This window comes from Acipenser ruthenus, chromosome 24 (genome assembly GCF_902713425.1).
Source record: "Acipenser ruthenus chromosome 24, fAciRut3.2 maternal haplotype, whole genome shotgun sequence".
NCBI lineage: Eukaryota > Metazoa > Chordata > Actinopteri > Acipenseriformes > Acipenseridae > Acipenser > Acipenser ruthenus.
In genome coordinates, this window is record NC_081212.1 from 6,815,365 (window position 1) to 6,841,224 (window position 25,860).

General features: G+C 40.1%; 2 protein-coding genes across 3 annotated transcripts; one reads left to right on the forward strand and one right to left on the reverse strand.

Moving 5' to 3' along the window:
• The first annotated feature begins 8 nt into the window (after window positions 1-8).
• On the forward strand, window positions 9-18,990 carry LOC117429098 (uncharacterized). Of its 2 annotated transcripts, none has more exons than XM_058998249.1 (13): window positions 9-832; window positions 6,825-6,929; window positions 7,131-7,173; window positions 7,445-7,482; window positions 9,578-9,626; window positions 10,389-10,423; window positions 13,773-13,808; window positions 14,450-14,480; window positions 15,273-15,304; window positions 16,536-16,598; window positions 17,368-17,424; window positions 17,774-17,847; window positions 18,172-18,990. In XM_058998249.1, the coding sequence occupies exons 2-13, from the start codon at window positions 6,839-6,841 to the stop codon at window positions 18,226-18,228; spliced, it is 606 nt and encodes a 201-aa protein (XP_058854232.1). In that variant the 5' UTR covers window positions 9-832; window positions 6,825-6,838; the 3' UTR covers window positions 18,229-18,990. The 2 variants fall into 2 exon arrangements, with proteins under 2 accessions (XP_058854232.1, XP_058854231.1); XM_058998248.1 differs by lacking the exon at window positions 9-832 and adding an exon at window positions 5,243-5,307.
• LOC117429097 (replication factor C subunit 2) lies at window positions 18,978-25,655 on the reverse strand. Its single transcript, XM_034048277.3, has 11 exons — window positions 25,404-25,655; window positions 24,422-24,491; window positions 24,271-24,312; window positions 23,882-23,988; window positions 23,505-23,606; window positions 22,961-23,061; window positions 22,483-22,640; window positions 21,931-21,996; window positions 21,722-21,802; window positions 20,515-20,628; window positions 18,978-19,992 (listed from the first exon to the last, which is right to left on the reverse strand). Exons 1-11 carry the CDS (start codon window positions 25,517-25,519, stop codon window positions 19,882-19,884), a joined length of 1,068 nt encoding a protein of 355 aa, XP_033904168.1. The 5' UTR covers window positions 25,520-25,655; the 3' UTR covers window positions 18,978-19,881.
• Between the last annotated feature and the right edge of the window lie 205 nt (window positions 25,656-25,860).

The following is a 25,860-nucleotide window of genomic DNA, read 5'->3' on the forward strand; positions in this document are numbered from 1 at the left end:
CATAGTCATGCCTCTTGATGTGTTCCTTCAGTTCACTCAATCCTCGCAGTAATGACATGGAATGAACTGCATGTAATCCTGCATTAGTTCTGAGTGTGTCGTTCTGTAAGTAAACACTAGGGGGGGCACTTTTGCATAGATTCTTCACGCCGTTCTGTGGCTCAAAAGTTAAATGCAACATGACTCGATCAAATGGTTATCAGTTACACTGTGGTTTACCTTTTTGTGGTGCATGTCAACACTTGGCTCTGCACAGTTTAATTTTGCGTCTGAATATTACTGAAGTCCAGCTGAAATGTAATTTGTCCACAAATTCAAAAGCACTCCATTGTAGATTCCAAGGTAAGACGATTTCAGAAGCGGTCCAACAAAATCAGAGTTGTGTTTAAGACTCCGCACTCGATGCCCGCTTTGTTTGTTGTGTATATGCTGTGCACTGCTGCAGCAAGACTATTAAAGGAGTTTAAATCAGATATCTGTTGTTTTGTAGCTCTGAATTGAGTTGGCTTCTGTCGCATTGAAGAGTGGGCTTGCCCCTCGTGTCCAGTCGTGTTTGTGGCGGATGTGGTGATATTGTTCAGTTAGCAACAGGAAGCCTTTGAGCGCCGCGGCGCTCTGTCTGCGCTTGAGAAGCTCGCTTTTTCACTGCAGTCTGGTAGTATGTGGAAGGACCGCTGAAGGCTGCGACAGTTCAGGTAACCAGCGCTGACCGTTCTTCCTCCACAAAAGGGCGTGTGAACTGCTGAATAGAGGTTTCTGGCATAGCGGCTCATTACCGAGGTGCTGCCTGCCAAACCCCGTGAGCCACGTTAAAAGCCTTAATCTTATAAAGGTAAGTCTGGATTTCATTAAACAATGCAGAGACAGGTGTTCAATTATGCTACGCTGCTGTGTGTCTGTACTGTACCGTAAGATCGTTCCGTAACACTAAAGAAACTGGCTCGTCAAAAGAGTTTAATAGTGTCGATGTCTGAACACATGCTTCAAAAACTTGTGATACTGAAAGCTCATACAGATGTATTGATTTCCAATTTAGAACCACGAACCATCTATGTATTCATCTAATGTATTTGCAAGCTGAAATGGATGAGTATAAAGCAAACTGCAAAACTTATTCAGCATTTTTTAATGACAGTTTTCATGGATTAAATAGTTTTATATTCGTGAAACTGTTTTGGACTGCAGTTGCTTTTTTAGCAGTAGTCTATGACTTAAATAAAGATAACTGATGTTAAAGGTGATTTACTCGATTATATCCCTTTAAAAGCCGTTCTAATAATAGTACCGCCATAATTAAATTGTATTCGTAGGGTAAGACAGGAAGACAGATATTTCGCCTAATGCCTGTGTCAGGGTTGTTATTGAAGAGTTACTTTGTATATTTGCAACTAGGATGTATTTAGATCTGCTTCCTATTTTAATCAATTGAATAGACCAGTCTTCTCAATGCTCTTTGCAAAATGTTTGAAAGTCGTGACGCACAAGTCAATATTTCAGACAATTGTACATTTAGGCATACCAGTAAGACACAAATGGACAGTTTATGTTGTAACAACCAAAATAGTAAGTCATGTTAAATATAGTTATTATATTTCATCCATAACTATCAAACACTCAACAGCGCTGAATTTATATATATATATATATATATATATATATATATATATATATATATATATATATATAACTTCAATGACAGAGGTATAGTTATTAGTTTGTTTTAGAGATTACATTTACGTTTAAAAAATGACTACATTTCCATACCCCAAATGAGAGTGTAATGATTTTTCTTGTTAAGCTATGTTGTAGTTAATTTAATTTCTGAAGTTAAATCTGTAAAACGCTTTGGCTAACGCTATTTGATTTTGAAATATTTGTCGTATTTATTACGTTTATTTTAGCATTTCTAAATTCATTAGTATTGAAGTTTTACTAATTCTGGAAGGTCTCATATATGCCGGCTTAATTGCCAACTATCAATTGACAAATATTTAGATTTTCGAGAAATTAAAATGTTCAAGCCGACTGACGGACAAAAATAGTCAATGTTGACACATCAGTTTAACCGATTTTTAAAAGTTTCACAAATATTTAAAAACCTGGAAATCTGTAATTAATAGTCTGAAGGCAAGCAGCCCTCTATGTATCACAAAGTAATATTCGATGGTGTGTGCCAAGGATTCTCGTGCCGACCTAACCCCTCCCCGCGCTGCCCCTGGGAACTCCCGGTGACGGTGGGCAGTGGCATAGCCTGAATTGGAACTGGTGATCTCCAAGGTACAGAGCGCACTCCGGGTGGAGTGCCTTTGCCGGATGCGCCACTCGGGTGCCCACTACGTTCTACATTTTTCAAAGTTTCTTAAAACAAGGCACCATCAAAAACTCATTTTATATAATCCATGCAGCCATACTTCCTGCGCACTGTTGTGGTCGATACAGCTTCTACCAATGTTGCACCTTCAGTCTGGGGCACAGCCATTCAACTCCGTGTTAAACAACACCCATTTTACAGGTAAATGATCCAGGCCGTACATACTGCACAGAAAAGGAAATTCACTTATTTCTTTTAATTTCACAATTTCAATAAATAATACGATTGGAGAGTGCACAGAGCAACCAGGCTTCGATGAATTCTGTTTCGGTGTAAAACTGAATGTGGTTGTGTGATGGTACAACTCGGTGCTTGCACGAGCAATACTCATTCACACACAATGTTCTGTGTGTTTGTGCAAGAATAATTTGTTAGAACCTGCATGAAGAAGTATTTGAAAAATACAATGCTTGATGAGGGGTAGAACTGTATAGTGGGTGTGAAGACAGAACAACTGGGGCCTCAAAACCACAGCTGAGTTGCCAGATGCTTCTATAGAAGAATTGTGAAGTTTGCAAACCGCATCATGTTCGCCTAAATAGTCTTATTAGGTGACTTTTGTACTCTGAAATAATACGTTATGCTGTGCTTGCATTAACTGAACATTTTGAATCGGAATAAAAATAATTAGAAAGAGCATTCACGCCACGTATGCTCACCATATTCACCAATGTTTCCTTTTGCTTTTATTACGGCTTTCAGACGTTTGTGATAATTCTTGACCAGTATGTTACATCTTGTCGGGGAAATCTGGGCCCATTCTGGTTTGCATATTTCCTTCAGCTCGGATGGATTGGATACACAGATCAGTCCAAAGCATTTCTACTAATTCCAGAGTTGACTTCGCTGTATGCTTTGGGTTGTTGTCGTGTTGGAAGATAAACCTCCAAGCTGAATCTGAGTTTGTTCTGTGGTGCTTCGTGATTATTGCTCTGACTGTGGATTTTGGCATGCTATATTTCTTTGATGCTGTTCTGTAGCCTTTTCCTTTGTTGTAGTTTTCCTACGAGTGCTTTTCTCAAACGTGAATCCAACTCCTTTGTCTTGACCATCATCTGTTGCCAAAACGTTCTTCTTCAAAAGACGTTGGAAATAATGACCTCTTTTTCTGGCTATTGACTTTATAATGCAGATCAATAACTGTGTAATGGTGTTCAGTCAAGTAATACATTTTAATTATTTCATTGCATATTTTTTTTACAAACCTTTAATGTAAGGTTGCCAATATTTTTGAACAAATATTTGAAATATATGCTTTTGTTTTTTTTATAAATATTTGATCAGAAATTCTGTATTTTAGTCTTTTGTCATATTAATTATTAGTAGCTAATGTTCACTAAATTCTTGTGTTTAACATGTTTTCTTGAATGATCTTATATTAACGGAGGCTGCCAGTACTTTTGTCTGTGACTTTAACTGGGTTACATTCTGCAAAGCTAACACTGCGATTTAACCCTACAATAAATACTAAACTCCAAATATAATAGTTTTAGGAACACAAGACTGTGAACACACATGCCAGTTGTTGAATGTCCTCGAACCCGACCCAGATATCTTTTTTTCCTACGCAGTTATGTTTTTGAAACTGTTTATTAGCTAATTCCCTTATAAAAGCTACCCACTGTAAAAGTCAAGTGTAATAAAGCATTGTAAAGCTCAGAGAGGTTTGGTAAAACATGCTCATGCACAGCATAACTACCGGAAAACTACAGTGTAAATGTACCCTGGTAAACTTTCATAAGGGTTGTGTGAAGGCTTATATTAATAACTGCGGTGAACCCCCTGGTAAAAATGAGACGTTGGCACTAGGATTGTTTTGTTAAAAAAAAAACTTGTGCTTATTTGTATTTTACAATGTGACATTTTATATTTATAAAAGTCAACATGTCTTGCAACACAAAAAGAAAGACTTCTCAAGAAAGGATTGTCTGGTTTTATTACTTGGTTTCAATTTTGAACTATAAACGGAGCATTACAATTGCCGCCTCTCATCAGTCTATATCGACTCTATCTATCTATATCTGTACATACATATACGCACACGTGCACAGAGACTGTCTAGGGGGCTGACTAGATTCATGTGGGTTCCAGATAGCTGTCTTCCACTTGTGTCAGTTTCCTGCCTCTCATACAGATAAGCACGTTATCGTGTACAAATTGCTGTAGAGATATTAAACAAATCGAATATACACGTGTTATGCAATGTAGTGCTTTTAAATCATAGCCAGCAATTTGAACCGAGCTCTGCATTATCACTGCGCTCGAGGTGGAGCAGGGACCCTGTTGTAAAAGTACATCACTCTATGCTGGATCTCTTTTTTCAAAACTGGTTATTCATTTTTAATACTAAAATATCATTGATTTCTCCTCAATTTCAGTGCTTCGGAGTAGTAGTAATTGTCTCAAATTTCCCACACTAAAGTGATTATGAAAGCAGGGTGACTTGCAGCGGATCTGTGGGGTGTGTGTGTGTGTGTGTGTGTGTCTTCTTTAATTTAAGGGAAGGCTTCCAGGTCTGAATTTGAAATGATACCCGCTTCCAGACCATGCTGCCTCCAAGCAAGGTTTATTAAAATGTTCTTCAGCCGTTACCATGCACTTCAGAAAGCTTTGGGATACCCCTCTGGGAAAAGCCTCAGCTGGATTTCATAAGAGCTCCTACATGCACTTTGCAATGCTACCTTAACAATTATCTTTTTTTAGTTTCACAAAAACACAGTGCATGTGTTTTAGAACTATAAGGTGTCCCAATACAGTGTTTTAGGCTAGGCCACAGAGATTCTGGTGCATGGCTTGCGTCTTGTCAAAACCCGTTTCCTTTTTCTAGGCTGTGCCTGAAGAAAGCAGAACTGAAATCCAGCACAGCTTCAGCATGGAGCAATGTGTCGTCAACAATGACACAGATCTCTGTTTTGCTTCCTGAGCGATGGACAGAGGTTGAACTTGAATGTTATTTTGTAATGTTTTTAAGTGTTAAAGAGAGGAATGTTTTATCGTTGAGATTGCAGGGTTGTGGAGTTTAGAGCAGTGCGTTGGAGGCGTTAGTTTAGTGTATTACATGGAAACTCTGATCAGCCCTGAGCAGAACAGTAGAGTGTTCTGGTATACCAACAAAAGGGTAAACTATGGAGGGATAACCATTTTCTTTTCACAAAAAGTGCACGTTTTACTTGGGATTCAAAAGACGTAGTTTCCAGGTCGTTGCAAATCAATCGCCAAACTTTACCTCGCACTGTATTTAAAATTAAACATTCTCTAAGATTAGTGAAACTCCAAACCCTCTTTCGAAATATTTAAAAGGAAGACTGCCAAGAGATTAAAAAGACTGATGAAACTAAACTGTTTTTTTTTGTTTTGTTTTTTTAAACACAAAGGTAATTAGTTACCATGAGAGTGCACAGTTATCGCCAAAGTTGTATTCCATCACCTAGAATTTTATGATTGAGACATCATTTTAATTTAAAAGGCTAAACTATATGAACATAATTTCGAATTTTGTATTTAACATCGTGTAACCAAAGAAACTACAACATGAAATCGCAATATATCTACCGGAAGGCATAGTCGTGGTACAGTATTTCATGTTCGATTTCGAAATGTTAACTGTTTCCATTATTGTCACTACAAAGAGGTATTTAATTCAATGTGTTAATGTAACATTTCAGCAGGTTGTATTTGGCTTTGTGAAGCAAAATTGCTTAATTCTATAGGGCGATGCAAAACGTTTGGCCATAGCTGTTGGCACTAACATGTGTGAAATATTGTGAAGTGAGCGGTCCCAGACAGGTTTGTTACTGACAACGTTGCGTTTTGTACAAAAACCTAAATGTTAATAGATTCAAATAAACTTTCAAAAAGCTCTTTTAAAAAGCTACATCGTGTGCGTTTCAGAGGTATTTGCACCCGGGCGCAAAAAAATCTCAACTTGCTATCATTGATCATGAAACGAAATATAGAATGTTAGTGACCGAGTCACTCGTGTGTCTGAGTCGTTTGTTTTTATTTATTTCTTTATTTATTTATTTTATTATTATTATTACGCAAGTAAAAAGGGACGCCGGTGAGATCCAGCACAATGCTGCATGTGGCTTTGAAGACGGTTAAAACTGTTCTTTGCAAACTCTGTCATTTGCAAGCGGAATAAAAAGTTTCATGTCACAGGGCAAAAGATGTTGACAATATGGTAATTTTACCAAAAATCTAGCAAAATAAGCCTTTCTGTCTGCCGGTCTCAGTAATTAAATAAAATGGAAAAAACACAGACACAGAAATGCTTTGTTCATTGTGTGTTAAAACCTTGCGCTTTATTCAACTGCTCTGAATGGCAGCCTTCCTGGTGTTTTTAAATGTTACGCGAAAGAGTCTCTCATGCATAACCTTGATGCACAAACTGCCTTATTGAATTCTCTGAGCCGTGGCAGTATTTGGATCTGCTTCTGTTTTACCCCCACAGGGATCAGTACAGTGATGAAGCAGCAGGAGGTGTTCTTGGCCCTTGCCTCACTACTCCCCCTTGTGGTCATATTGGTAAAGTGTATCTGCTGCTGGCCGAAATCCAGTGAGTATCTCTCTATCTTCTGTATTTCATTTGAAACGGATATTTGTATTTCAGTTAATCCAGCTGGCGTTTTACTCCAGGGAGGTCTACTGACCTGCTTATTAACATCACTGCATTTCTATTGCATGTAGTAAAGTGTGCATTTTAGATCCGCCACTTTTTCGATCATTAAAAGGGACCCCATTGCCTCTTATCTTACAGAAATAATACAGGAAGAAAACACAGTTTACGAAGAGCATTTACCGTAAGTAAAACATACATCCATACATACAAATGCAATAACATTGCTATTAAAATCCTTCAGCTGTTGGCCTTTACCTACACTTTGACTGAGAGGAAGGACGTTTATGGACTGATCCACAGACCCCCGATTACCACTAATCTTGAACACAGGGTCTGTAAAACCAGCTGTATAAGATTGAGGATATAAATAAGAATTTATGCAGAATTTCAAAAGTAATATTTTGATAATACATTATTTGTTTTACAATCTTGTTTTTCTCTTTTTTTTATAGTGAAGGTCAGAGATTTACTGTAGTCAGATCCAAAACAGGTGAGCAGGATACAAATTAGCACTTTGCCATCATTAATCCATTTAAATGATATTGAAATGTATTTAAATGAAGAAAAGAGCCAGGATCTGGAATACTAAGCTGCACAGACATTACAATGAGATGTAAGGATTTTGCCTTGCACTTGGGCAATTGCTGACTCTCCAAAAACATTGCACCTCCTCTTACAAACCATTGTAGAAGCGAGTAATTGAGCTGTATGAAACCACACACCTGAAGAGGCCTGTCATTGGCCTCAGGATGGCTGCTGTGGACACTTCCTGATGCGGCGACGCTTGGCTCTTGTTGAAGAGGCAGGAAAACCTTTGAGGAGAAGGGCAAGACGGAGAAGACCCTGCATATTCAAACCCAGGGTCAAGCCGGAGGATGCGGTGGTAAGGCGTTATCGTCTCACTCCGCAGGTCATCCTAGACCTAATAGCTGAATTTCACCTTTTCATCACCTGGTTGACTGTCCTCCTGGTAACACCGATGGCATTGACTTTCTCCACTATAGAGGACCATGTGGCCTCTTTGGTAGCATAACTGATGTTGGCTTTTCCAAATAGCCGTAAGGACTCTCAGCTCCTCCTCAGAAAAATGTTTTTTTTCTTTTCCATGCACCAGGAGGACTTTGCTGCCCTTCCTCTGACATATTATTTTGTTTGCTTTGATTTTCGTGCTCCACAAATCTCATACAGCTCCTACTGCTCTCTGCACTCATAACTCCCCTCACCTCTGGACTGTTAGTGCGGCCGCTAAATACCCCGCTGCACAGGCAGCGCTCATTGCATCCCTCATTATCATGATTGCAGCAAATTATTTGTGTGTGTTGAGTAATTACGCTTACATAGGCCACAGTGCAGAATAATTACCTGGCCGCTAGACAATTTGGGTTTTGTGAAACCAGCCGCTAATGCTGTGCTGTAGTGTTCCATGCACAGGATAGCACCTGTACACCGGGTGCGATTTGACAAATCTGCATTGCTGAATATTTTATTTCTTATAGCACATTCATAATTATTACTGTTTCTTTTTTAGTACTGCTACATACGTCTTACAATTACAAAGAAATGCTGGTCCTAAATATAATGTCACACATTATCAGACCTACAGACGTACCCACATCCTATGTCTAAGCTTCGAATGCTGCTGAAACATGTGTAGCAATGTGATCTCTTTTGAAACCAGTGTATGTGTAGTCTGACATAATCTGGCAAAGAGCTGAAGCATGCATATCACACTTTCTGATTTACACTGTTAGCACTGCGGTCTGAAGCATGCATATCACACTGTCTGATATGCACTGTTAGCACTGCAGTCTGAAGCATGCATATTATTATTATTTGTTTATTTAGCAGACTCCTTTATCCACGGCGACTTACAGAGACTAGGGTGTGTGAACTATATATCAGCTGCAGAGTCACTTACAATTACGTCTCACCCGAAAGACGGAGCACAAGGAGGTTAAGTGACTTGCTCAGGGTCACACAATGAGTCAGTGGCTGAGGTGGTATTTGAACCGGGGACCTTCTGGTTACAGGCCCTTTTCTTTAACCACTGGACCACACAGCCTCCTCTGTCTAATATGCACTGTTAGCACTGTGGTCGCACTATTACGGTCGCTCATGCCAGGGCTTTACCATTGAAGATCCATTATCAAAAAAGCAAAGCTCTCGCTGTCAGCCATTTGTAGAACTGCTACTGTGATTTAACTTTGTGTGTTATATTAATGGCAAGATGGGAATAATTATTTCAACTTTTTTTTTTTAAATTTAAAGTATGTTTACATAATTAAAGGGCTTAATGAAGAAAAGAAACCAATAAGAAATATATGGTTCTAGACCAATGTTTCTGGTAATGCCTTCATCAACGTTAGAAGTTTAGCTGTCTTAAGATATACGTTGGGGAGGTTGTGAAAATTAGGAGGGTCCATTTATTATATGAATGCAAATGTGCCTTACTGGAGGTAAAATGAAAAAAAAGGAGTGTTTGAGTTCACCAGCCCTGTACAGAGCTGAGCCCCCTCCAGACATGCTAGCAGTCCCCCGCCCAGTCTGCAGTCACACTGACTCTTCACCTTTCCTGTCTTTCAAAGTGACAAGACCCAATCAGATGACGAGAGAGACCCCGCCTTCACCTGCACAGTAAGTAACTTAGCAAGGGAACAGGCCTCATAACTACAGCCGCTTTCCTGTTTGCATTAACCGCTGTGCAAGCTGGGAAAAGACCACGTTTCTTTATTCCCCCTCGTGTGTCAGTAAACCTTCTGGGCCTCACTGAGCGATAGTTACTGTGCAGTAAGTGTGAAACCAGAGGACTTCTGGTATAGATGACCACAGCTGTTGGGTCTTTTATAACTCGCAGAGATGTAATCAGGATATAGACTTTGTTTATTTTGGTTGCAAGGCATTTTAGTTCACAAGCTGCTCCTCTGTCCTAGTTGCCATCCATATACTCGTGTTAAGTGCCAGCCAGTCATCTTTCTGTATTGCTGCTGATTTTATAGACTAGATCTTATTACTATTAACCCTGTAGTGCCCATTCCTGTATCCACAATGCTTAGCCAACCCTCTATTATTCTTTTTGAAATCCAGCCTCACAAGCCAGAATTTTTCATATAAAGTAGCTGTTTTCATTTCAGAAATGCTTGGGCAGGGTTAAGATGTTTTGGGTTATCTAGCCTGTGCCTGGCCTAACAGATCAAAGAGAAAGCACAGCATTTAAGTGTAGAGGAATTAATCAGAATCGTGGCAATGGTTCGGGTATAAAGCACAGCTTACTCTTGAATTGCTGGCCGATGCTTTGCAATGCGTTGGCTGTGCACCCCTGCTGTTTTACCTCTGTATGTGGCTGTACCTTGCTTTTCCTTGGGAGTAATATGAAATACACCATTTCTGTTACTGCAGGGCTGCATCCGCTTCAGAACTACACAATGGAGGAGGTGAGCTCTGTTTTCTGATTTATTATTTGTGAGAATCTGAAGCACACACATTTCATTCAAATCCAAATCGTATAGCCAGTGTGAGCGAGGCGTTGGTTAGCAGTTGGACTTCTGATTTTCGGTTTTAACCTATAAAACACCCCAATATATTGCAGAGGATATTGCAGAGTCGTTTGTGGGTATAGTTGTTTTTTTTCTCAGCAGGAGGATGGCCTCATACTGGAGCTATATAGGGGCGAGTGGTTTATGTAAGGACATCCTCTTAAAGCAAATAAAAACCATATCCCACGAATGATCATTCAATGTTCTGTTTATCCCACAATGTATATTTAAAGACAGAGCACTACAAATGTTACCATTTGTACATTTAAAGCAATTCATTTTGGGATTATTTTACCAGGCAGATCTTTACTTTGATTTTCAACAGACTTTGCTTCCACGCGGATTCGTTTCAGACCCTGTTAACCGCCTCTTTGCAACCGTCTTTATAGAACCTTGAGCTCAGTCTGTCACTCTGCAGCCTTGGTGCTCGCCTCTCCAGGACGAAATGTGTTGGAATTTAAATAATACCCGGGCAGATCGGGAACTGGCATTTTTTGACTAAACTCATTCTCAAGGAATTTGGGGTCCAAATCAAAACAACAATAGGAATCTGAAATATATATGAATCTGAAATATATTGATACCACAAGCATGGTGTGGCGTTGCGTCCTAGGCAAGGCTGGTATACCATGTCGCCAGGGGTTGGTTGGTTGATTGATTGATTGATTGATTGGTCAATCACCACCTGGCCACATTCCACACTTTTCCAATCACCATTTAACCACTTCACACTTAAACCAAAACTTTAGTTAGTTCACTTGTGTTATTGCACTTAAGTGGGATAACATGCTTACCAGGACTAGTTTTGAATGTGTCTTTGTTTACATTCCAATCCAGTGGTGTGCTGCTGAAATTCAGGATGGAGCTGCGTGTCTGTAGTTCAAACTATACTGCCACCTACAGGTGTTTTATAACCACTTATTTACAAATGGAAAATGTCTGAAATGATTTCAGATTTCGATTGTTGTTTTCATTTGGACCCCAGCTTCCTTGAGAATGAGTTTAGTCAAGAAATGGCAGCCCCTGATCTGCCCGGGTATTATATCAATCCCAGCACTTTGTCCTGGAGAGACCATAAACAGGATTACTTCAAATCAGAACTTTCAACACAATTAGTGTTGTCAAACCCCACATATAAGCAAGCCTTTCCAATGAAAATGACCTATATTACCTTTGCCTTTTCCAGTACGTAACCAGTTAATCAATCAATCAACCAATCACAACCTTTATCCAGATGAGGCAATTGAGAACAAATTCTCATTTACACTGACGACCTGGCAAGAGGCTCACACCCCCACAGCAAACAACATAAACACATACCACCGTTTAACATTTTTTTTTTTTTTTTTGGTTCCTGGGTAGTAAGTGTTATTTCCTAATTGCTTATGCCTCAAAAGTATAGAAAATGGCTATTATTCCCCACAGACTTTGCTTTTGTGACCAGGACAGTGATATTTTGAAATGTACCTATTTTCCAGAACATTCCAGGTAGATTCAGTGCTGAGTAAACTTGGAGTAACTTCTAGAACTTTCTAGAACTTTCCAGTAATATAAATAGTAGTATAAATACAGGGCCTTAAGCCCACCAGTTCAGTTTAGTTCCAGCTGCCTAAGTGGATACATATCTGCATTTTTCTGAGATGGCATCAAGGTCATAGGAGACTTCAAAATGGTGGCATTCCTGATGGGTCTCCAAGGCGGTTTTACCAAGTTTCCCTGCTATCTTTGCCTTTGGGACAGCAGGGACACCAAGGCGCACTACCACAGGCGGGACTGGCCACAGCGGACCGAGTTCTCTGTGGGGAGGAACAACGTCAAGTGGGAGCCACTGGTGGACCCCTGGAAGGTGCTGATGCCACCACTGCACATCAAATTGGGCCTTATGAAATAATTTGTCAGAGCTCTAGATAAGGAGTCGGCAGCCTTCAAGTACATTCAAGACTTCTTCCCTAAGCTGTCTGAGGCAAAGGTCAAAGCCGGTGTCTTCGTCGGAACACAGATAAAGAAGATCCTGGAGTGCAATGAATTCCCCAAGAAGCTCACTAGTAAGGAGAAAGCGGCTTAGAACAGCTTTGTCGCAGTGGTTCGGGGCTTCCTGGGCAATCACAAGGCCGAAAACTATGTGGAGCTGGTTGAGACTCTGGTGAAGAACTACGGCACAATGGGCTGTAGGATGTCCCTCAAAGTCCATATCCTTTATGCTCATCTTGATAAATTCAAGGAGAACATGGGAGCGTACTCGGAGGAGCAAGGCGAGTGCTTCCACCAGGATATACTGGACTTTGAACGCTGCTACCAAGGACAGTATTATTATTATTATTATTATTATTATTATTATTATTATTATTATTATTATTTATTTCTTAGCAGACGCCCTTATCCAGGGCGACTTACAATTGTGACAAGATATAATATTATTTTTACATTCAATTACCCATTTATACAGTTGGGTTTTTACTGGAGCAATCTAGGTAAAGTACCTTGCTCAAGGGTACAGCAGCAGTGTCTCCCACCTGGGATTGAACCCACGACCCTCCGGTCAGGAGTCCAGAGCCCTAACCACTACTCCACACTGCGAACATGATGGGAGACTACATTTGGGGGCTGATTCGTGAAAGTGATTTACAGTATAATCGTAAATCTCGAAAAACTACTCACTTCTAAATCTTTTGTAGTCATTTTTGTATTACTTTAGTATAAATACATGTTAATTTGGATTCATATGTTGTTTTTTTCTGACTATGTGAACGAAAAGACACAAATTCGCCCGTTTTCTCATTGGAAATAGGTAAATTTCAAAATATCACTGTCCTGGTCACAAAAGCAAAGTTTGTGGGGAATAATAGCCATTTTCTATACTTTTGAGGCATAAGCAATTAGGAAATAACACTTACTACCCAGGAACAAAAATTGTGTTACATAGTGTTATCAATCGTAAAACATAAAACATAGCAGCAACTTAGCAGGTACAGTTTGCAACGAATCGACCCTATGACTAAAAGCAGCCTCAGATATGAACTGTTATAACTCATTCCACCCCTTGGCTGCTGCAAACTGAAATGAGTGACGACCGGAAATTGGGAACAAGCAGTTTAATAAAATGACTGGATTTTCAGTTTCACAATGAAGAAGAGCGCTCCAGTAAACTACGCCAGTAAGCAGGCGTTTTCCCAGTGAATCGGCTTGTGAAGGTCACAATGTTCTGTGGGGGGCACCCTACTCTAAATTGCCTGTTTTATCTCCCCAGTAGATGAGCAGCCAAACTATGAAAACATAGTCATCGGTAAGTCACTTCTTTTCTTTTCTTTCTTGTCTTTTTTTTTTTTTGTCCTTGTCTTTCATGCCCCCGAGCTTGGTAGAGCATGTAAACTCTTCTGTCAGCCTGTAGGAAGGGGTGTGGGTTATCCGCTGGCAAACAGCAGGCACACGGATGTTTACATTTCACTCACCCTGGTTAAACCCAGTCATGAGGCTTCTCTCGATGACAAGCCTGGCGGTGAAAAGAACGAAGGACCGCTCTTCCCAGCTACTCTTTATAGCAGGTGGCCGGGGTTAACTGATAATCAATAAACGAATGAACACCCGGCCACATTCGACACCTGTTTTATCAGGGAGGGGATTCTAACTCCAGCCCTGACATATTTAACACAAACAATTTCAATTTCTGTAACTCAAACCAGCACAGTACCTGCCACACAGATTCCTGTAGCAGCTCTGAAACAGTTACAGTAACTGTCTCTAATAACACAATCATAATTTAAACATCGGCTGTATTTAGGCTGTACTTCCCTTCTGGACAGTATAGCACTCTGCCTTTTATTGGGCTGATCCTGTTGTGTACTTACTGTATCACGTGTGTCACATTTTCAGAGATGCATTAAAGTGGACATATGACATCATTAATGTGTTTCTTATTCTTTTTAGTTGTGAATGACAACTGTGAACCAACGTATGTGTAAGTATTGAGTTTTCATGATAAAAAAGAAACATCTTGTTAACCTGGGTTTTATGAAATTCAGATTTAACTTCAACTTTGTCTAAATTGAAACCCTTGGCATAATAACATTCAAAAGTCCTTTTTGCAAGTTTTCCGCACTATCATCATTGTATTACATGGGTGAAGATCCTTCTATCTGGCTATCGCACAATATATCAACTTTCACTGCCCACAGGTATTAGGACAAGGTCTGGAAAATGAAAGGACCCCCAGTTAAATAAAACATTAAGATAGAGGGTTTGTAAAGTCCTTTTGAAGATTAGCTACTAAGTGGAAAATGTGTACGTGAGCCAGTAACCCTTTGAAGCAGAGAGGGCAGCTTTTAAACACGCGGCACAGCGGATGTGAGAAGGCGAATGAGGCGTCGATGTCACGGGAAGTTTAATGGGCGGTGGGGTGGCTTCTTACAAATAGAAAATGAAATGTGTTGTGTGTTCATACCACTGGTATAGCGTATACAAACATGAGCATTTTACAACTGTGGTACAATTCTACCAGTAGCTTGTAACATGGTAGCAACCCCTAAGCACAGAACCATAGCACTGACATTGAAGAACATTTGGAATGAGTAATTCTAATGGGTAGGCTGCAACATTACAATATATCCTGTATCCTGTTTCCTTAAAATAAAGTGGCAGATACAGGCCAGGAAATGTGTATTAGTTACGTATTTAATAACGAAACTGTCGATTGTAAAGCATTTCCCAATCTGAACTTATTCCTAATATTTATCATGTGTAACTTTTGCAGGGCTCCTATTGAAACATCGCCCTATGAAAATGGTAAGTAATGCGCTACAGCATCTACCCCTTCCAAGGGAGAAAGTAACTGTGGTCTGTGAGGGGAGTGCATGCATGTTACTTGTCCACTCTGTTGCAGTGTACTTCTCTGTTCTTCTGCGAGATGTTCGAGCTTGCCGTGTCCAAAAGACGCATGTTTTGTTTGAATGTTTGTGACTTACAACTTGTTAAATGTGTTTACGCCTTCATAATCGTGTGGAACAAAACAATTGCAGACTGTTCCCCTAAATTGTTTAAAACACCCACACAGAGGCTATTAATAGATGTATGAGCATAATTATTTGAGAAATGCATCATTAGGCGTGTTGGGCAAAGAACCTTACAGTTGTTATTAAATAATAATAATATTGAAGCTTTAAAATAAAGTGATGCAATTATGGTGCCCTCCAATCCTTGGCCTCATTTTTTGTAACTGCTTGCAGAGGTGCCCAGTGCCCTTGTTCCTAATTGTGAGGTGCTCGACCACTCTTTTACCTTGCAGTGAGCCGGGTTTGAACCCAGTCCTCTTGGGGTGAAAAGCTAGTGCATTAACCCACTGCCGCCTAGCTCTCTGAACGCTTTCTTTTATGGGGTTTTTTTGTGTGCAAAATACTGCAGCTAAATACAGAGGAAAGAAAGGAGGTGTGATCAGGTGACATCCTTTGGGTTTTGAGTGCTAGAAAGGTCATCCTCCCCCTCTGAAGACCAGCAAACACACATCCACCGTCCTTTAAAGCGAGACACACGCGCGCAGGGTCGGGGTTTGACATTGGCTGATCACCTTCATTAATACGTCAGTGGAAATAAAGTGAAAGGGGGACAAATTGTTGTCACTTGTCACTTTGTGAAGTAAACCCTGCTACATTGGTATTTTAAATAGCGAAGCCGTGAAGTTCAAATCTAGAAACCAAAAGTGTTCTCTGGTTCCAAGGCGCTCTGACTTGAATTAATTGCAAAGGCTCTTGTCGTTGCACAGCAAATGGTTTTCACTCGTGAACTGATCTGACAAAGTGAATGTTGTTTTCTATCATTGTCAGAGGGTGCTATTTACATACTTTCATCCAAAACTCAAAAACACTCAACCGTGCTAAATTAAGAAACACTAAAAGAAACACATTCAATACACTGCAAATGTCTTTTTAGTCTGAACTTTTGTCATTGAAATTATTTGTATGTCTATATTTAGCAGTTACGGATTATATAACCCAGTCTCTTCATGTTTTTCTTTCTTTAGTTGACGATTATGAAAATGTGTTTGCCTGCAACACCATGCATAGAAAAAGCAGTCTGGAATCAGGTAGGCATTTCAATCGAACAGAAGAATATACAGGCAACAGCTTCAAATTACTGTTCATTTTTGTAAAAGTATTTTTCACCTTTCTACCTCCTTTTTAAGTTCCTAGTTCTGTTGCTCCAATATATAATTGTATTTACATATAGCCTCTTAATAAATGCATCATAGCCCAAGCTTAAACCCTTTTTTCTATTGCTCGGTATGTTGCTATGCTAATGAGAGCTATGGAAAGCTTTGTTTCTTGCCTTGGTGATTAAGCCTTTAGATACTTGTGATTGAACTCCGAGGTGGACCTTGGGGTGTGCAGGAGTTTTCAGTTATCTTCCCTTATCCATAACATCATCATCAGGACCTAAGAGCTGCTTTGAGCACATGTGTGATAGTTATGTGCAATACAGTCAGGTCTGTGCTGATCTTGTGAATTACCAGAAAGCAAGGCCAGTTTCCCAGCAATTACAGGCTGTAGCAGCTCGACTCAATCACACGACATCTTTGATTACCAACAGGATGACCTTATTTTGTGGTAGTCTTGTGGCTGCCAGTGTTAGACTGGTAACACAGTGGAAACATTTTCATATTCTGGACCAATACACTATCAGGACCTCTGTGCCGCGTACTTTACACGCTGTGGTGTCATCTGCTTGTGGTTCTGCTAGGGCTTCTATCACAGCGGATTCCCGATTGGTATTTTTATTTTACTTTTCTGTACTGATGTTCACTCAAGGCCATGTTGTGTAGGAGTGACGGCATGCACATTTCATTCTGATTTCAGTGGAATCACAGGATTATGAGAACGCGGAATATCTTGGTGCCTTGGCAAAAGAAAAAAGTAAGGTTTTTTTTATTTTTCTTGTTGATGTGATTTTAGGGGGTTCAAACTGTGGAAAGCTTATATCAGTATTGACAGTATTCATCTACAATCTCCTAGCACTTATAAAGCTATGAGTGTATGACTTTTAAACTGTCTACATCACTTTCAATTGATACAGAATCTGAGGAGGAGAATTCAACTGGTCCTGCCTCTGGTTTTACACCATTGCCATAGTTCTATTAGATTTTTACATGTTATAAAATATATATATATATATATATATATATATATATATATATATATATATATAACATTTTAGTTGCATATTTTATTCTTGTTATGCTCAAAACTTCTTATTTTAATTAAGAAATGCATGAAACTCCTCCCGACTGTGAAGAATCAGATTACATCAACGCGTGTCCAGTCGCTGGAAAAGCCCAGGTAAGGTCCTGGTGATTGTGTAGTCATGACATCGTGGGTTAATCCTGCACTGTAATCAGTAAGGTCAGTAAACTAATCTTGGGGTAACCTTTCTGTACAGATACAGTGCAACATATGTCATTGACTGCTCTAATCGAAGAGCAGTACTTTTGATAGAGGAGAATTAACTCTGCAAAGGAGATTTAACTGGGTTAACTCCAAATTCCCTTTAGGTTTTAACAGGGTACTAGCTAGCAAAGACATTCATAATCAGCAGTTGCAATAGACAGAGAAGTCTTCACCTGATTCTCCTTTTTACATGAACTAGACTTTCTTTCTCGTTAGGCTATCCCAGCCCATCTTGCGAGAGCACCTGGACCGAAGCCCAGTCACAGAAAATGAGAGAGAACTCCACTAGCTCCTGATCCAGGTGAACAAAGGGCTTCATGTTGCTTAATCCATGACCACCGGACAAGATCAGTGTGAGAATTGGGACAACAATGTGTTATGTAACAGTTTGCCACTTGCAGCTGTTGCATCACATTGGAAACGGCTGGCAACGAGCTGTTGTTTCTCAACACTTCCCCCTTATCATGCCGTTGCGCTACGCTTGTGAAGTGGGTTTGGAATTTGTACACCAACCCTCACTTAAGACAGTGAAACACATGCAGCACAGCTTCCATCCAGTTGCTCTTGGTAATGCTGCTGGCAGAGAGAGGTTCATGTTTTAAAGACGGGGTCCCAAGACCTGCTGGGGATGAGTCTACACTGTGGAGGAAGGATAAAACGGACCACAATGGAAATCTGAAAACCTGTTTAACTAAACCAACAAATTCAAACCCAGGTATCCAGAGGTGACATGGCTGTGAATGAAGCCACTGCATGACCTAGCCACCACAGTGTATCCAGAATAACCTATAAACTATGAAGCTGCTTCATTAAAATAGGATTTTACATATTTTACACAATGGGGCTATTTATCTTAATACTGCAGTTCCGTCCCCGTGTTGTTTTATACAGTTGTATGTACGATGTTGGCTGAGGGTGCCATAACATGTTTCTTCTTTTTATTATCAAATGTTCTGCCATCTGTTTTCATATTGTACCACATTAATTTTAAAATTAGGAAAAAAAAAAACTAAACAAAAAGCTTTTATGATGAAACTGTTTCTTTATTACAAAAGATAAGCTATTTACAACAAAAAGAAAATGGGATAAACGATTGAATAAAATCACTCAGGAAATTCATCACAACCAGCAGTGCCTATATATATATATATATATATATATATATATATATATATATATATATATATATATTATACCCCCTCCCCAAATTAATAAACAGGGTGATTATAAAGTAAGTTTACCACATCAATGATATGGTGTGTTCATGTGGTAAACTTATTTTCTAATCACCCTGTACAATGAGAAAAAAACCATTGTCGCATGGAAGAAGTGGTGGGCCCCCAAAGCATACACAGTATTTCTGTTCAATTCTCTCACCGTGGAAATACTCAAAACATCTAGGTTCAGTGTATCTAATCTGTTTTGAAAACACCAGGCTGGCCTTAACCACTACATTTCCATGCACGTAATATTCAGAATGCTCCGAAGTGTGTCGTTATCGTACAAACCTCCCTGGCAACGCTTTACAGGAGACAGTATCATGAAACGGTAAGTGAACGTGACCTACATCCGCAGCATTTAGAAAAAAATGCTAAAACAAAACACCATGCATACTTTCAAACAATATTGACTGACTCGGACTACCAGTGTTCCAAACAGAGATATGATAGCTAGTCCCCTAGTCTTCAAAATAACATTAATACATTTTTTCTGAGTAGATGCTTGTAAAGGCAATTGCCCAAAGCTAGTACTGTATGCAAAATAAAAAAAAAAAGTTTATTAACTTGCACTTGCATGTGAACCGATTGCTTGGACTACTCATATTTGGAACATTTTTGCCATGTAAATGTAGGGAGGGATGTGTCTGGCTGTACCCCAGGGAGGGGCAGGGCATGCTGTAGACTCTGCACTCGATGGAAGGTTGGTTTAGCTGGCTGCAGGGGAGGCTGTCTTTGCACAGAGTCTTCCCAGGAGTCCAGCCATCTGCAGCAGAGAGTTCACCCCTTCAGCCACCCTCATATGGGTGTAGCCGATCTCCTGTAAAGAGCAAGGGAGACAGCTGTCTGCAGCCATGCTATACAGTGTAGCAACCCGCTCTCGACACCTCTGTGAAGCAAAGCTGGGCTTGGACTGGATAAGGGCACTTCTTCCCTTATTTATTACTTCTTCATTTCGTTCTTCTTGCGGCACAGTGACTCATTTTTCTATGATGCACACACAATTATTCAAATCACGATTCTATTCTCAGTATCACATCGTTTCTTCTATTTTAGCATCTATAATTAGACTTCCCTTATTAACTGAAGGTTGTATATTTTAAAAGGTTGCCAATTACTAGTTTTGTAACCTGCAATTTTTTTTTTATTTCACAAAAAACCTTGATAAAATTAAGCCCAATGTTCTTTATTCCTTGCAATAACTGTCTGAACAGTGAAATGCAGGCCATACTTACTAAAAGGATCACATACACCTACCCCCTAACATTCACACAAACACACACTCACATCAGAGCATTAAAACAACCAGGAGCCCTGCAGTTTAATGGCGCTGTTCCCTCACCTTGATGAACTCCAGTTTAAGGTATTCGGGCATCTGGAAGGTTTTGCAAACTCTGAAAATGTTTCCGATGATATCTTCGGGGGAGTAACCCAGCTTCCAAAGATGGGCAAGAATCTGCGGAGGGGGAGGTGGGGGTGTATTAATAATCAGATTGTCCCACCATTACAAACCTTCTAGAAACAAAAACAAGCAGTTATACTTAGCCCTCTCTGTTTGGGCTGGTGTTCTTCTGTTAATTGTACTGGAAATACTCATGCCGTCAATATTCAGCATGGGCTTATACAGTGGGGGGGGGGGGGACTTGAATGTACAAAATATGGTCCTGTTTTTCAGTTTTCATTTTTTGGAGCTTATTTTTATCTTTTTTTTTTTCCCCAGGACTTTTGCTTTTTATATACTGTATGAAATTGTTTTCAGTTTTTTCTGACTCAATATGTATAGTAACACGACAGTACTTACACAATTCAATTGTACCTTCTTTCCTTTGCTGTCTTACACAACGAAATCCTTATGGTCACGGGCATATTCTAAGTATTGTAAATACTCCCTATCAGACTGTAATATAACTTGAACTCTCACAGGCAAGAACAATGCTCTGTTTCTAAATGTAATCTCGTTTTAAATCTCGCAAGCGTGTACAATCCTCCAATAGAAATGTAAGAATTAGCTGGGGTGGGTTTAAAGTATTCAGAACGAATCAATGCGAGATACAAATCAGGGAGGAGGGACATTGCCCAACTGCACTGGGAACGTGTTTTTTTTTTTTTTTTTTAAGGTTATTTAATTATTTTTTTCCCCACAGGGAAAGGGGTCAATGTGAATTGAGTAGCCATTGGCAGTGTTTTTCCGGTGTTTGTAGGATACACACTGATTACATTTTTTCTGTATCGGGGGCGTTTTATTGGTTAAAACCAAAAATCAGAAGCCCTAAATATAAGCAATGAGAACGCTGTGCTGGGATGGAAATAAACTCCTATTGTATCACAGGTTGAGCAATTTTACTTTCCAGGTTTAACTTTGGGCTGGTTACCTACAGCCCGTGTATACACAGGCTCCATGTAAAATCTGGTATGGCTTAAACTGCAATGCAGTGGGAGTCTAATTTCCACCGTTGACACCAATGAGATGATTACTGTATCCAGTAGTTAGATTCCCCTCCCCAATCCCAATATACAAGAACAGCCCCAGCTCTAATTGAAACCCTCACCTTGTAAGCCTCGTCGATATTAGCATTCACACAGTGTTGAATCATCTCTTTCACGAGTAGGGGGTGAGGCTCATCACAGACCTAAATAAAATACAAATGGGAGTGCTTCCATCACTGTCTGGTGCTTGCAAAATACCAGCCAGCCCCTCTTTCACTGTTCACTACAGGGACTACTACTAATAATAAATAGAACAATGCTACAAACTTACCTTAAACACATTGTCACTGTTGACATAGCCAAATCCAGAATTTGTAGACTGCAAATTGTTCAATGCCTGTTTAAAGAGACAGATAACAGCATGATGATGTGCGTACTACTACTAATCCCTGCAGGTCTACCTGATTTTATACCGTCTTACTCTTGGATTTCCTACTGTGCAATGCTCTTGTGATAATGCCACTGGCAGAGTTGGTATAAACTATGAACCTTATGTAAAAGTTATTCTTACAACCACAAAAAAATGCAGCAATTAGTTTAGCTTTTTCTTAGAATAAGGAGTAGTGATCAGTCTAAACTGATTTTGAATTTAAAAACATCAACTCCTACCGAATTAAAAAATATTACAGCATAAGTTTCTGCCAACATCATGTGAACATTGTGTTTTTGTGACTCACTGTTGTGTATTGTATCATTGATGATTGCAATGTGCCAGCATCGCTGGGACGGCTTTGAAAATTGTTTTTCCTCATCTCTATCCCAGTTAGTTAAAGATAAATAAAACACACACAAACAGACAGTAGTCCTAGCCCCACTGGCTTACCTGTCTCATGTCCCCCTGCGCTGTGAAGATGACGGCCTCCAGCCCATCATCAGTGCTCTGCACCTTCTCCTTCTCTACAACCTCCATGAGCCGGGCCAGGACCTGCGCGTCTGTCAGCTTGGTGTAGCGCAGCACTGCGCAGCGGGACTGGATTGGCTCTGAAAAGGCACGGGAGGGTTTTCACGCAGATCAAACAATCTCTGTGGCAAGGGATTAAGCGACGGCAACGAAGAGAGCACTAGCCTGACCCCTCTTCACACCGGGGGTAAATGATACACATGGTTGCAATACAACACTTATCAAGACATGCAAGTTGATGCGCATCACATGTGATGGTCCTGTCGGTCAGGTTTGTTTGATGTGCAAGGCAGACAAAAATCATTATTAACGACTAAAGGCAAAACTTAAAACTACAGAGTTATAAAGCAATGCTGTTTCTCACAAGGTATCTGTAAGGTGCACTCTGCATGACTCTTACCTATGATCTTGTCCGAGGCATTACAGGCTAATGCAAAGCGGGTTGTTTTAGAGTAGATCTCCATTGTTCTCCTGAGGGCTTGCTGGGCTCCATCTGTCATGCTAAAACCACAAGAGTGGCACAGTGCAGAAGAGAGAGGAAGTAGTCAGTCATTTTAATACAAGCGGTTTGAGACAAAGGGCCCCGTTGTGAAACCCCCACCCCCCATCTTTCTCTTTGCAACTGCTTCAAAACAGAACCCTTGAGGTAGCTACTAATTAGAATGTGTTTTCAACACTGCAGTGCCCTCTAGTGTTTATAGTGCTCATATTCTCCTGGTTTTAATACCCCAAAAGACAAAACAAAAGCACTTTAATCTTTGTTAATTTTTCTTATTTATCTTACAAATTGTGAAAACTTCTGCTTTTATGAGCCCCAGGACATATGATTAGTGCACAACCTTTTCTTTGTGATAGGGATACAGCATGTGCAAGATTAAACTCAAGACAGCCATTAAAGCTCGTCTTACTAGAATGCATCTGAAACAGAGCACAAGAGCCCTTACCTGTCCGCTTCATCCAGGATGATGATCTTGTGTCGCCCTTTCGGCAGCGTCACCTTCTGCTGGGCAAACATCTTGATTTTGTTTCTTACAACGTCAATACCTCTGTAAAAACAAGGCAGAGGAATTCTACTCAACACCAAAAGAACAAAGCCCCTCCATGGGAACTCATCCCTTTCAACTCGGTCCAACAGGCGAGTTTGAAAACTACACATAGCAGTAAGGGTGCAGTGTACATGGGGATAGCAGGAGTCAGTCTGTGCACTGGATCTCAAAAGAGGGCCGTTTCATGAGGACCACTGGCTTTTTAGATCGGTAAGTGAGTAACTATCTGCCAGTTCATCCAGGCTGAAATACCCAGAGACAAGAGAGGTGATCACCTGTCATTGGAGGCATTGAGTTCCAGAACCGCATCCTTCATGGCAGGACCCAGCAGCGCCCGGGCCAGACACAAGATACTGGTCGTCTTACCAGTGCCTGGAGGACCCTGAGAAACACACAGCCCTGGTCAGCTAATCAACAAACGGAATTAAATCAATGATACACTCACAGTTTTAAAAACACCCAAACTTGACACACGCAAATAAATCTGAAAAAATACAGCTGTTCCTCAGGTTAACAAACAGTCTAAAAGACAAAACTACAGGTGGGCGCTGTGAGAATGCTGTTCTGCTAATGAGAGGCGATTATAGTGTGGTTATCACAGGATACCATTATTCTTCAGGCAGCTTGTCGTGCAAATGCTGATAGTCTGGTAGTAAATACTTACTGCAATGATAATGTTAGGTACATTGCCTTCTCTTGCAAACACCTACAAACAAAACAAAACAAGTTCAGCTCTTAGTATTGAAATGATCATCATTATCGTATAATTATATTCAACACTATTTATTGGAGAAGACGGTGGTTTTGGTACCTACCGCTAGCCTGCTGACTGTCTCTTCATTCCCCACTATTTCGTTCAGCTTTAATGGTCTGTATTTTTCCACCCTATAGGAAACATACAATTAAAGGCTATAATTAAAACGGTGTATGGTTCAGTTTTATTAACACGGCACATATTAATCGTAACAAAAGCACAAATGCAGGTTAACTGCTGTTTAAATGACATACACTGCATACAGAGTACAGGCACACATATATCATATTCTTTCATTTAAAGTGTTGCAGGTTTTAAGTTCTTGTTATAGTGAAGGCTGTTCCATTTATAAGCATGTGTTGAAAGTGTTACAGTGTGTGAAATGCAACTACTTATCACAGTCACAAAAATACTGCAATAGGCAATTCATTTATAACCTTTTACTGTTGCAACTTGTACTAGCAAGAGCATGCCTGTGGCTCACCTAGTGGCCCGTGTCTCTCAAACATAGGGACATGTAAACAAACTGGAAAGGCAGTACAGCCTGCTTTTAAATACAGATTTAAGGCACAGGTGGCTAAAATACTGAGGATGTAGTTAACAGACTCCAATAAAATAACATTTAATTTAAAATCTAGCAGACACGCCTGTAGCTTTATATTAAATGCACGTTTTTTCAAGTTGTGCAAGAGGTACAGACGCATATGAAGAAGCACAGTTCCGTTAACGCTAAACTTTACACACAGCTTATATAAAATTTACCAACACAGGAATAATTGCATGCCGTAGTTTAAAATACCGAATTGTGCCTAAAAACACCGTAGCCACAGGAACACTGTCTAGTTACAATATATAATTTATTACATCCAAAATATTAATATATACTATTGCAACCATGACTTAAAATCAAATAAACAACTGAATATTGAAAACACATGCACCGTATTAAAGAATAGGACACCAGCAGCTTTTAAAATGTTGTGTTTATACAGTGGCCTAGCATGCGCACATGCCAGGAAGCACAGGCAGCGCTCTCGCCTCACCATGGCATTTCATATGCGCCGCTCGTCCCTTTCCCGGCCGCCGAGCTTGCCGAGTCCTTCTTTGGCTGCCTCTCCTCCGTCTCGCTGGCACCAGTCTCTTTCATTTCCACTTCCATGATGCAGACTGACTTTTGAGAAATGACTAATAAAACCCGGCCGCCAGCAGTCTGTCAGTTTCCCGCCACGACCAAGACTGGGACTAGGGAACCGAACATCAACACACGCGGTGACGTCGTGCACACGCGGGCAGGGGGGGGCGTGCACAGCACCAGACCGTACAGTTACATTCGGAACAGCTTCGAAATGCGTGACGTCATGTTACAGTCGAAAATCATCGCTTTTTTAACGGAAAATAAAACAAACACCGTCAAATATCACTGTTGTGATTATTTACCTGAACATTTATAATGCAGAAAGATTGTGCTGCACTGAGTAGTATTCAATTACTACTGAAACT

Coding starts and splice junctions, on each gene's coding strand:
- LOC117429098 (XM_058998248.1), top strand. Junction 14,481..15,272: donor AACTGTGAACCAACGTATGT/GTAAGTATTGAG, acceptor TAACTTTTGCAG/GGCTCCTATTGAAACATCGC. Junction 17,425..17,773: donor TGCCTTGGCAAAAGAAAAAA/GTAAGGTTTTTT, acceptor ATTTTAATTAAG/AAATGCATGAAACTCCTCCC.
- LOC117429097 (XM_034048277.3), bottom strand. CDS start 25,519: ATGGAAGTGGAAATGAAAGAGACTGGTGCCAGCGAGACGGAGGAGAGG. Junction 21,803..21,930: donor ACAGTGACAATGTGTTTAAG/GTAAGTTTGTAG, acceptor TATTTTATTTAG/GTCTGTGATGAGCCTCACCC. Junction 19,993..20,514: donor TTAAACTGGAGTTCATCAAG/GTGAGGGAACAG, acceptor TGCTCTTTACAG/GAGATCGGCTACACCCATAT.